The sequence below is a fragment of the Aotus nancymaae genome, unplaced genomic scaffold (genome assembly GCF_030222135.1).
Source record: "Aotus nancymaae isolate 86718 unplaced genomic scaffold, 86718_ANA_hifiasm-v0.15.2.pri h1tg000028l, whole genome shotgun sequence".
Lineage (NCBI taxonomy): Eukaryota > Metazoa > Chordata > Mammalia > Primates > Aotidae > Aotus > Aotus nancymaae.
In genome coordinates this window covers 13,918,057-13,931,113 of record NW_026988441.1, presented here as the reverse complement: position 1 = coordinate 13,931,113, position 13,057 = coordinate 13,918,057, and the positions used below count along the sequence as shown (strand labels likewise).

General features: G+C 33.8%; 2 protein-coding genes across 6 annotated transcripts in view; both read right to left on the bottom strand.

Annotated features, from left to right (window-relative positions):
* Positions 1-433: 433 nt before the first annotated feature.
* Positions 434-10,891, bottom strand: LOC110568165 (zinc finger protein 780B-like). Its single transcript, XM_064381326.1, has one exon. It carries the CDS (start codon positions 10,830-10,832, stop codon positions 10,224-10,226), a length of 609 nt encoding a protein of 202 aa, XP_064237396.1. The 5' UTR covers positions 10,833-10,891; the 3' UTR covers positions 434-10,223.
* ZNF780A (zinc finger protein 780A) overlaps positions 7,293-13,057 on the bottom strand; it is a 21,180-nt gene continuing 15,415 nt past the window's right edge. For all 5 annotated transcript variants that reach the window (XM_064381320.1, XM_064381319.1, XM_064381322.1 and 2 more), the window contains one exon: positions 7,293-12,584. In XM_064381320.1, coding sequence (XP_064237390.1) covers positions 10,891-12,584 — 1,694 coding nt within the window. In that variant the 3' untranslated portion in view covers positions 7,293-10,890. The remainder of the gene's footprint in view (positions 12,585-13,057) is intronic.

The following is a 13,057-nucleotide window of genomic DNA, read 5'->3' as shown; positions in this document are numbered from 1 at the left end:
TAGCTTCTAAGTATGATGAGTAAAAACCTGTTAGGTCAATAAGGTGACAGACAAATCCACCATTATAATTAGACATTTCAACATATCTCTCTTGGTAACTGATAGAACAAACAAAGAAAAGCAACAGTGTATAGATTATTTGAACAACATATCAACCTTCTTGATCTCATTTACACTTGTGAAACACTCTTCTCAAAGACAATAAAATTCATCTTATGTGCACAGGGGATACTTACCAGCATAGACCATATTCTGGCTTAATACCCAAGTCATACAAAGTATGTTCTTTGAGAAAAATGGAATTAAATTAGAAATCAATAACAGCTCACTATATAATATACTGTCCGAAGTAGTAAAAATTTGAAAATGTATGAATACTAGGATAATTGAAATTATATAAAGGAGTAGAATGTCTAGTAAAAAAGAAAAGAAATTATATATGTTTGAACATTTTATTTATGGATCATAATTTTATGTTATATCCGAAAGGGTAAACAAAAACATATTTACATTAAAACAACATTTTTGTGGTAAGAAAAATATTTTAAACTATTTACTAAACATTAAAAGAAAGAGAAGCAGAGTAATTATTTTTGGCATATATTCCAATACTTTAATCAATTTCTTAAGTAGTATTACTATATTTTTAAGGACATTTTTTCAATGTTGTCTATTATTTTTAAATTTTGATGAAATTGTATACAATCTTCAATGTTGGACTTTATGGTTAATAAACTTACAGCTATCTTCAAATGACACTTCTCTGAACACAATACTTTTTAAATTGAGATATATACCTGTATATACTACGATAATCAGAAGTCTTAGAATATATCCAGTGAAATAGAAGATATCCTCATGAGTATTGTGAATACGGAATATTAGACTGCAAATATTTTAGCAGCTAATGCATTTGGCCTCCACAGTACATTCTAATTTTTTTGCCACTTAGTCTAGGCAGGGTACATTTTTTAAAAATTATTCCTAAAGCCAAACAAATTGGCCCAATTTATGATACCTTTGAATGTTAAGCTAAATTTAAGTGTTCCAGAAACATAAGCCTTCCCAATTGCATTACATTCTAATACAAATTGTCAATTTATCCAGTTAAAAATGGGAGCACCATCAAAAGACTACTGCCATAGCTGAAGAAGTTCCTATGCAAAATTGAAGAATTTCAAAATTAAATCCTGTATACAATATGTTATTTCATGACTTAATTCATTCAGTGTCTTTCTTAATTTGTAGGACTAAATCCCATTGTCTTCATGTTGGCAAGTTCTGATAACTGAAATTCAGTTGAATTTCTATATTGAATAGGAGTGAGGATAGATGATATCACTGTTTTATGCCAAATCAATACAATCTTAACCAAATGGTTAAAGAACAAATAAAAAAAGAATTTAGAAAATATTTTAGATAAATACAAATAAAAGCACATGTTACTAAAGTTTATGAGATGCTTACTCCTCAGAAAAATGTATAGCTCTACATGCCTATAAAAAGGAGGAAAGATGTCAAATCAATGACATAACTGTATACATTTAGGAATTAGAATATGAAAAATAGGGAAAAAATGAAGTCAGGAGAAGGAGGGAAATAATAAAGACAAAAATAGGGTTAGCTTAAATAGAAAATAGAAATATAATAGAGAAAATTTATAAAATTAAAAGTTGGTTCTTTGAAAAGATAAAAAAAAAGTGGCAAAACTATAGCAGGACTGAACAAGAAAAAAAAGAAAAGATCAAAAACACTAAAGTCGGAGTTGAAAGTGGAAACATTACTAAGCTTACAGAAATGAAGATGATTATACAAGAATATTATAAACAATTGTATGTCAACAAAATAACCTAACTGGAAAGGAAAAATTCCTAGAAACACACAAACTATCATTGACTCAAGAAAAAATAGAAAATCTTAACAGGAGTGATGTTAGCAAGATGGCAGAATGGGACTTTCCAGCACTTATTTCTCACAGAAACATCAATGTAAACATCTGTCTATGCATAAACAAACTTTCACAGGAGCTAAAGAATCCAAGTAACTCACTCAGAGGGGATGGGAATGAAGCAGCTGGTAGACAGTTGTCTCAGAGATAGCACAAATGTTGGATTTAGCAAAGACCTGAAAGCAGCTATTTTAATTTTGTTCAAAGAACTAAAATAAGCCATATGTAAACAATTTAAGGAATATGACAATAACGTCCTGCCAATCAGAGACTATCAATAGAGAGGTGGAAATTATTACTGCAATGGAAGAACCAAGTAGGAATTCTAGAGTTGAAAAGTACAATAACTGAAATGAAAAAATCACTATAAGAACTCAATAGCAGATTTAACCTGAAAAAATAATTTGTAAACTTGAAAATAGGCCAATAAAATTATGCAGTCTGAAGAACAGAAAGAAAAAAAGAAACAATAAAAATGAAGAAAGCCTCAGAGACATGTAGTACATCATGAAAAACACCAGCATACATATGAGAGGAGGGACCAGAGGGAAAGAAAAAGGAATAATTCTTGAAAAATAATGACCAAACTCTTTGCAAAGTTGATCACTCACACACACACACACACACACACCTGTACACACACACACACATACACTTACTATACAAGAATGTGAACACACTTCAAGAGAACTGCAGATAAAGACTGAAAGCATTTGTTGCTAGCAGACTTTGCTAATAAGAAATATTAAAGTTCTTTAGGATGAAAGGTAACACCAGATGGTAACTTGAATCCACACAAAGAAACAATGAGCAGTGATTAAAGTCATTACATAGGTAAATAAAAGATAATATATACTTTTACCCTTTTAATTTAACTGATTAAAGATAACTGCATAAAACCATACACTTATATTGTTTTGTTCATAATATGTAAAGTTGTCATTTGTGTTACATTTGTATTACTATGATAGCACAAAAGGGGAGGAAGGGATCTATATTGCAGCAAACTTTCTATATACTATTGATATTATTTAATTTATTTTGCTTAAAATTTTATTTCTAATTTTTTGTGGAGACAGAGTCTCACTATATTGCCCAGGCTGGCCTCAGGCAATCCTCCCACCTTGGCCTCCCAGAGTGCTGGGATTACAGGTGTGAGCCACCATGCCTGGTGACTATTGATATTATATTAGTAACAATCTCAATTAGATTTTTAAAGCTAAGATGTATGTTAGGGTTTTTTTTAAAGCTGAAAACATGGAAAACAAAAGGATGGAAAAAGATTCAAATAGATACCATACAAATGGTGATCAGAAGAGAACAGGAAAGGTTAATATTTCCATCAGACAAAATAGTCTTTTAAAATGTTACTAGAGGAAAAGAGGGACATTTTTTTCATGACAAAAGGGTGAGTTAATCAGAAAAATAAAACTACAATGAACATATATGTTCCTAAAAACAGGAGACTACATATATGAAACAAAAACTGACAAAACTGAAGGGAGAAAATGACATTTCAACAATAGAAGTTGAAGATTTCAACACTCTATTCTCAAACATTTTAACCACTAGACAGAAAATCTGCAAGGATATAGAAGATTCAAACAATACTACCAACTAGTCTGACTTAACTGTTATTTATTGAACCCTCAACTGATAATAAAATATATACTCAACATGCAACATTTTCTAAACTAAATAATATACTGGACCATATGGCAAATTGTAATAGTTTTAAAAATAAGTCATGCTAAGTAAATTCTCTGACCACAATGAAATTAAATTAGAAATAAAAAACTGAGGAAATTTGGGAAATTCAAAAATATTTTGAAATTATTCAACACATTGCTAAATACTCCATGTATCAAAGAATACATTATAAGAGAAATTATAATGTATTTTTTAATTTTACTTCTTAAAAATAGATATGGGATCTGGCTATGTTGACCAGGCTGGTCTCAAACTTCTGGCCTCAAGCAATGCCCCATCTCAGCCTCCCCAAATGCTAGGATTACCGGCATGAGCCACCACACTTCGCCTACAATGTATTTTTAATAAAAACAAAAACAAAGTTTTTGAAACAGCTAAACATGTTTTTAGTGAGAATTTTCTAGCTTTAAATGCCTATAGTGCTAGAAAAGAATAAAGATCTAAAATCATTTGCTAGTCTTTACCAATGAAGTCATCTAGTCCTTGGCTTTTCTTCATTAGGAGGTATTGGATTACTATTCAGTCTCCTCACTGGTCATAGGTATATTCAGATTTTCTGTTTCTTCATGATTGTCTTAGTCATGTGTGTGTTTCTAGGAATTTTTCCATTTTGTCTAGGTTATCCAATTTATTTACATACAACTGTTAAAAGTACTCAAATAATACTTTCCATTACTATACAATTCATAGGAATGTTCCCTGTTTTATTTCTGATCCTAGTTATTTCAATTTTCTCTCTTTTTTTTTTTTTTTTTTTTTTTTGAGACGGAGTTTCGCTCTTGTTACCCAGGCTGGAGTGCAATGGCGCGATCTCGGCTCACCGCAACCTCCGCCTCCTGGGTTCAGGCAATTCTCCTGCCTCAGCCTCCTGAGTAGCTGGGATTACAGGCACGAGCCACCATGCCCAGCTAAAATTTTTTGTATTAGTAGAGACGGGGTTTCACCATGTTGACCAGGATGGTCTCGATCTCTTGACCTCGTGATCCACCCGCCTCGGCCTCAATTTTCTCTCTTAATCAACTAGCTAATGGTTTGACAACTTTGTTGAAGTTTTCAAAGAATTAACACTTAGTTTTACTAATTTTCTCCATTATTTTTATTCTCTAATATTTTTCTTTCCTTATACTAGCTTCAAATTTAGTTTCTTCTTTTCTAGTTTATAACAACTTAGCATGAAGCTAAGTTGTTGACTTGAAATCTTCTATCTTTTTTAATGTAAACACTAACAGCTATAAAATTACCTGAACACTGCTTTTGCTGCATCCCATAACACAACACAATTATGAATATATTGTATTATATAATTGCTTTTAAAATCTATTAAGAGAAGAGAGTAAAAGAAATGTGCATTTATGCTGCCTTTTATAATTACCTTTTTTGTTTGTTTGTTTTGGGGATAAAGTCTCACTTTGTCACCCAGGCTAGACTACAGTGGAACTATATCAACTCACTGTAACCTCTGCCTTCCAGGTTCAAGCAATTCTGCTGCCTCTGCCTCCTGAGTAGCTGGGACTACAGATGCACAAGACCACGCCCAGCTAATTTTTGTATTTTCAGTAGAGACAGGGTATTGCCATGTTGGCCAGGCTGGTCTCAAACTCCTGACCTTAGGCAATCTTCCTGCCTTGGCCTGCCAAAGTGCTTTGTTTACAGGCATGAGCCACTGCACCTGGCTATAATTACTGTTAATTAAAAATATTAATTTTTTTCTTTCTTAGAATGCAATTTTGAATTTCATGTGGATTTACTTGCTTCAGCTTGAGTAACTTTCTTTGCGATTTCTTACATGGTAGATCTACGAAGGGCTTTATTTTACCTTTATTTTTGAAAGATATCATTACCAGGAATAAAATTCATGGTTGACAGAGCTTTTGTCCTTTGAGTACTTTCAGTATATCATACCACTGCCTTTATACCCTCCATTGTTTCTGATCAGAAGTCTGCTGTTAATTATTGGGGTACCCTTGTGACACACAGTTTTTCTCTTATAGCTATCAACATTTTCTTTCACTTTTAGCATTTTTACTATGATGTGTCTGTTTGTGGACATGTTTGCATTCATTCTATTTACATTTGTTGAGATGCTTGCATGTACAATGTTTATTCAACAAATTGTGGATGTTTTTAGCCATTATTTCTTTGAATATTTTTGTGCTTCTCTTTCTCCTCACCTTCTGGTATTCTCATTACATGTGTGTTGGTGCACTTAAAGGTGCCCTAAATTTCTCTGAGGCTCTGTTCATTTTTTTTTTCTTTTTTTTTTCTTGAGACAGAATCTCGCTCTTTATGTCCAGGCTGGAGTGCAGTGACATGATCTCGGCTCACTGCAACCTCTACCTCCCAGGTTCAAGCACTTCTCCTGTCACAACTTCCTGAGTAGCTGAGATTAAAGGCACCTGCAACCATGCCTGGCTAATTTTTGTACTTTTAATAGAGATGGGGTTTTGCCATGTTGGCCAGGCTGTTCTCAAACTCCTGACCTCTGGTGATCTGCCAACCTCAGCCTCCCAAAGTGCCAGGATTACAGGCATGAGCCACTGCACCCAGCCTCTGTTCATTTTTCTTTGATCTATTTTCTCATTCTATGTCTTCATTTTATTTTCTTATTCTATTTTCTAGTGGGAAGATGGAATTGAGGTTGCACAATTTTCTAATTCTTCTGCCAGCTGAAACTTATTTAGACCTCCTAATGATATTTTTTTATTTTGATTATTATATTCTTCAAATCAGAATTTACATTTGGTTCCTTTTATGATTTCCTTTATTAATATTCTTTATTTGATAAGACATTATATTTTCCTTTACTGCTGTGGAAATACACACACACACACACACATATATATACTTGTAAGGCAGAGGTTTCACAACAGAAAAACAGAATGGTGGTTCAGATTATCCCCACCAACTCTCAGTTGAAGAGGCAAAATTCCTAGCCTCATTTATTTATTAATTTATTCATGAGGGATCTTCCCCTGTGACCCAAACACCTCCCATTACTGGGATCAAACTTCAACATGAGATTTGGAGGGGACAAATATTCAAACTACAGTAACATGTCACTTCTGCACCATCATAAAGTGAGAAATTGTTAGTCTACATTGCTGAGTTGGGGACCATCTGTTATAAAAGTTCATTGGAACAAGTCTGTTAAAAATCATGTTCATACTGACACATGAAATATATAATTATCATACATCTAGTATCATGTCAAACTCAAAAGATAAATGGCTATAAATTTTACAAAAGGAGGCTGCAGTTAAAAATGCTTAATTTCCTGTTGACAGTAGGTGAGAAAGAGCTGTTTATATGCCTTTTTTCCACCAATTTTATGTTTGTTTAGAAGGTATAGTTAGCTATTTGTATTCATCTGTAAAAGCAGGATGGAACAAATATAGAAAACTTTGAGTGAGCCAGACACTTTTGGAAAGGGCAGTATACTAGGAACGGGAAAAATGTATCCATACTAATGGCTACTCCTAACTCATATGAATCAGGTAAAAGAAGGTCCAAATAAAAATCAGTGCCAGGGAGTGAAGGTCAGACCACAGACTAAATAAATGGAATATTCAGTAGCATTTCAAAATGATAAAATACCCAAATGTCATAATAAGAAAGAATAAAAACACATACTCAATCCTCTTCTCCTAGGAGATGAAATATATTGTTTTAAAAATGAGTTACTCTACTAAGATATTTATAAGTAATACATAAATATATAAGAAAGGTAACAGACCAGTTAGATGTATAATAGACAACAGATTAAATACTGCTAACTAAGCATAATTTAAGGGGATTATATCATTAAATTTATCCAAAAAATTACTTAGTTGACCTATCACTTTCTAATACACCTCTGTTACTAAATATTTAAACAGCTTAGTAACCATGGCTCTGGGTCATCTTGATATCATAATGTGGTTCGAGTTACGGCAACCTTTTCTTTGATTGTATTCCCTTCTTTCAGGACAAGTAAAAATGTTAATAGCATAATAAACCATACTGTCCAATTACCAAAACCTTGAAGCAGCAACAATGTCAAAGAATTACAGATAAAAGAAATAAGAATTTTTTTTAAAGGCAACTAAATTTGAGAAAATTCTTTTTGTAAGTGAATTCAGTACATTCACTGAGCTTGTAAGCAAGGAAATATTCTATGGATGCCTTTTCTGCTTTTAAAAGTATAAGGTGATTTTTAAATTTGTACATACTTGGTTTGTAACTTTAGCAAATACTTTGAAGTATTTTATTATGTTTGCAAAGGGACTCTGACTTCCAACTTAGAAGTGCCAAGATTGCATGATAATAGAGTTTCATTGCAAGGCCTCCAGGGATCTTTCATGACAATCCTTAATGACACTACCAGGATGTGCAATGACCCATAAAAGAGTTGTGCTGGGTTAATACCCAGGGAATCTGTTGAGTTCAAAAAAAAAAAAAAGTCAAAGAGAATCAATACGAAAAAGATGAAACTGGAAATAAAAAATAGGAACATGAGACTAGAAAGCCAAGTTTTATATAACTGTGTTTTATAAGATTTATAAAATCATTGCAATAACAAAACCTGAAAAAATTTAGCAAATTATAACTTTACTTATGATTATAGATGCAATTAAATATTAAGAAATAGAATTGTCTATCAAAACAATAATAATCTGATAAGGGTATATTCACAAAAAGAAGAAAGCTATCAATATAAATTATCACTATAGATTTTTAAATATACTGGAATAAAATCATAAAGGATTATTATTGATCTTTAAAAAAATTAATATAATTCATGATCCCACAATGGTATCACATTTTATAGCTTGATTTAAGCACTTAATTTTTTTCGAAGTTTATCAACAGCTCATTCACCAGACATGGTATAGGTGCTGGTGATAAATGCTGAACAAAAACAAGGTTCCAGGCAAAACAACCTTGGCTCCCTGCATAAACTAGAGGTGCTAATTTTGTACTGAGTACAGTGTCAGCCATATCACACAAGTTGAATTATGCTGATACCTTCGTGGCATTCATTTCTGAATAGTCTATTTCTATTTTCATTTTGTATTCAATCCAGGGATAAAATACACATGACTATAATTTTTCAGGGGTGACAAAGTCTCTCTATAGATTACTTAACATGGTAGCTACCAGCTTACCCAAATGATCAACCTTAGTTTCACTAATGCAAGGACCTGTACTTAAATGTTTTCTGACAATAAAACATGACACACAAATAACCTACAAAATATTCTTCCCCAAAATATTTAATCTAGACCTAACAGAGCCTCTGGACTCAAATTCCCTTGTACAGAATATACAACAAAGAGAACAAGGCTAAATGACACTATAAAGAAAGAAATCTAAACACATAGCAGACAACTTTCCTGGGCTAATCAAAATTTAATGTCATTTTTTAAGAATAAGGAGAAATGTTCTAGACCAGTGGTTCTCTAACTCTGGTTGGTATCAGAATCACCTGGAGAAATAAAAAAAAAAAAACACAGAGGCCCAGGCTTATAAGCTAGGGCTTAAGCCTCTGTAGTTTTACTAAGTTCCACAGGTGATTCTAATACCTACCAAAATATGAGATCTTACATTTATAGGGTTTCCAGGCTACAATATACTGAAAAGAGATAACCAAATGCAATTCAGAATCTGCAATGGATTCTCCTTTAAATATGAATAGCCATAAAAGATGTTTTGGGGGGCAATGAAGAAATCTGAAAATGGAATGATATTACAGAATTATGAATGCTTTCCTTAAGGGTAATTATGGTACTATGGCTATATGATATTGTCTTTATGTTTGGGTGATACCCATGCTGATTAAATAAAGGGTAAAGTGTCATGAAGTCTAAAACTTATTCTCTATGGCACAACAAATATACAAAAAATAAACGTGGCAAATTGTTAACAATTTTGTATCTAGGTGGGGGTATATGATTGTATATCTGACTATTTTTTTAAAACCCACAACAAGTATCAACTAGGTTCACCATCTTTTATGGGCAATATTTGTGGTATCCCAAAGCAATTACAATAGTAACATCAAAAATCACTGGTCATTGATCACCATGATGGACATATAACAACGAAAAAGTTTGAAATATTCTGAGAATTACCAAAACGTGACATAAGACACAAAATGGACACATGATGTTTGGCAAATGACTCTGATCGTCTTACTCACTGTGGGGTTGCCACAAACCTTCAAATTGCATAAAACACGATAACTGTGTGCACAATTAAGCGAGGTATGCCTGTATCTGGTAAAGCATTACATAGGGCATATACTGTGAACATGACAACTACCCTATATTCCTCATTCGAAGACTTTCTCACAAGAATTATCTTCTCTGAACTCTACTGTATTTAGAGTTGCTATAAAACACCCCACATTCCTTACGCTCAAAGGATTTCTCAGCAGTATGAATACTCTGATGTTAAGCAAATCCCAGGCCATGATGAAAGTTCTCTGCACATTCTTTTATGTTCACAGGATTTCTCATCCATATGAGTTCTCTGGTGTTGAGTAAATTTTTCATATGCAGTGAAGGCTTGTCCAAACTCCTGACATTCATAAAATTTCTATTATGAATTTTCTAATGTTGAGTAAGCTGATCATCCACAGCATGTGCTTTCTCACATTCCTTACATTATACGGTTTCTCACCAGTATGAATTTTAACAAGTTGAACAAGCTTTGAGCTACAACTAAAGGTCTTCCCACATTCCTTACATTCAAAGGGTTTCATACTGTTATGAATTCTTTGATGTGCAGTGAAGAGAATACTAAATCTAAAAGTTTTCCCACACTCCTTACATTCATAGAGTTTCTCACTAGTATGGATACTCTGATGTTGAACAAAGTTTGAGCCACTACTAAAGGCCTTCCCATATTCCTCAGATTCAAATGGCTTCTCATCAGTATGAATGACCTGATGCCAAGCAAGCTGTGTCAGAAAACTAAAGGTTTTTCCACATTCTTTACATTCAAAGGGTTTTCCACCAGTATGAATTTGGTAATGTTCAATAAGTTGGTAATGATATCTAAAGATCTTCCTCCACACCTTACATACAAAGAGTTTCTCACTAGAATGAATTTTCTGAAGCTGAATAAGGTTTGAACCACGATTGAAGCCTTTCCCACACTCCTTACATTCACATGGTTTTACACCAGCATACATACTCTGATGTTGAACACGGTTTGAGACACGATTAAAGGACTTCCCACATTCCTTACATTCAAGATGGCTTCTCATCTGTATGAATGTTCTTATGGTGATTAAGCTGGGTGAGAAGACTAAAAATCTTTCCACATTCCTTACATTCAAAGGGTTTCTCACCAGTATGAAATTTCTGATGCCGAATAAGTTGCATATGAAGTCTAAAAGCCTTCCCACACTCTTTACATTCAAAGGGTTTCTCACCAGTATGCAATTTCTGATGTCGAATAAGGTGCATATGAAGTCGAAAGGCTTTCCCACATTTCTGACATTCAAAGGGTTTCTTTCCGGTATGAATACTTCGATGTTGATTAAGATTTGAACCACGACGAAAGAATTTCCCACATTCCTTACATTCAAAGGGTTTCTCACCTGTATGAGTTTTCTGATGTTGAGAAAGTTGTAGATGAAGTCTAAAAGCCTTCCCACACTCCTTACATTCATAGGGCTTCTCACCCGTATGAATACTCTGATGTTGAACCAGGCTCGAGCCACGATTGAAGGCCTTCCCACAGTCTTTACATTCAAATGGCTTGTCACCAGTATGAATTCGAGAATGTTCAATAAGTTGGCAATGATATCTAAAGGCCATCTCACATTCCCTACATACGAAAGGTTTCTCATTGGAATGAATTTTCTGATGCTGAATAAGATGTGCACCACGATTAAAGCCTTTCCCACACTCCTTACATTCATATGGTTTTACACCAGCATGAATACTCTGATGTTGAATAAGGTTTGAGCTACGATTAAAGGCCTTCCCACATTCCTTACATTCAAATGGTTTTTCACCTGTGTGAATGTTCTTATGGCGATTTAGCTGGTTGAGAAGACTAAAGGCCTTCCCACATTCCCTGCATTTAAAGGGCTTCTCACCAGTGTGAATCTTCTGATGTCGAACAAGCTTTGTCAGAAGAGTAAAGGCCTTTCCACATTCCTTACATTCAAAGGGTTTCTCACCTGTATGAATTTGGCAATGTTCAATAAGTTGGTAATGATATCGAAAGGCCATGCCACATTCCTTACATACAAAGGGTTTCTCATTGGAATGAATCTTCTGATGCTGAATAAGGTGTGCACCACGATTAAAGCCTTTCCCACACTCCTTACATTCATATGGTTTAACACCAGCATGAATACTCTGATGTTGAACAAGGTTTGAGCTACGATTAAAGGACTTACCACATTCCTTACATTCAAACAGTTTCTCACCTGTGTGAATGTTCTTATGGCGATTAAGCAGAGTGAGAAGACTAAAGGCCTTTCCACATTCCTTACATTCAAAAGGTTTCTCACCAGTATGAAATTTCTGATGTCGAGTAAATTGTATGTGAAGTCGAAAGGCTTTCCCACATTCTTTACATTCAAAGGGTTTCTCCCCAGTATGAATACTCTGATGTTGAATAAGATTTGAACCACGACTAAAGTATTTTCCACATTCCTTACATTCATATGGTTTATGTGTATTGTGAATAAGAGAAGCATGAGGAGTATAAGTAGGCAGTTTTTCATAGCTGATCAACTTCTGATTGATATATCCTTCTTGACATCCCTGTAATCCCTCAAACCTTCTATATTCTGAGTCATTTCTAAAATAAAAGGCCTCGAGGCCAACAGTTTTACTTATTTGCTTTATAACCTGTTTGGGTAAATTTACTTCAGAGATATCATTTTCTGAAGATACTTTCTCAGGTCCATATTTTGACTCCAAATCTGAAAGAAATGAAGAAAGCAAATATATTCTATTTTCCTATAGCACATATGCTATACTTTCATCAACTGAAACCATCAATTCAAATCAATAAAACCTTTATTGGTTTTATTAGCCAAAACTAACAAAGTTGGTAGGTAGAACTTTTCTCATATCACTCATATCTAAACTGTATCACTCCACATCCCCAATAAAACTTCACTGCACCCTCCACTGACCATCACACCCAAAGCCAAAGAAGAAATCACAGACACCAATGACACTGTTTACAGCCCCAAAAAATCACGATACTACATAACAACCCTACTGGACACACACAGAAACAAAGCCAAAATTTCCTATCTGACTACACCATAGATACAGCTTTAGGAAAAAAGACTCCCCTACAAAAGCAAATTCAAAAAAAATGAGAAGTAGCTATTATGTCAGATGTGCAGGTATCAACATAAGGACATAGGATATTAAAAAAAAAAAA

Bases quoted from the DNA above. Each gene is read 5' to 3' on its own strand.
- LOC110568165 (XM_064381326.1), bottom strand. From the start codon at position 10,832: ATGTATGCTGGTGTAAAACCATGTGAATGTAAGGAGTGTGGGAAAGGC.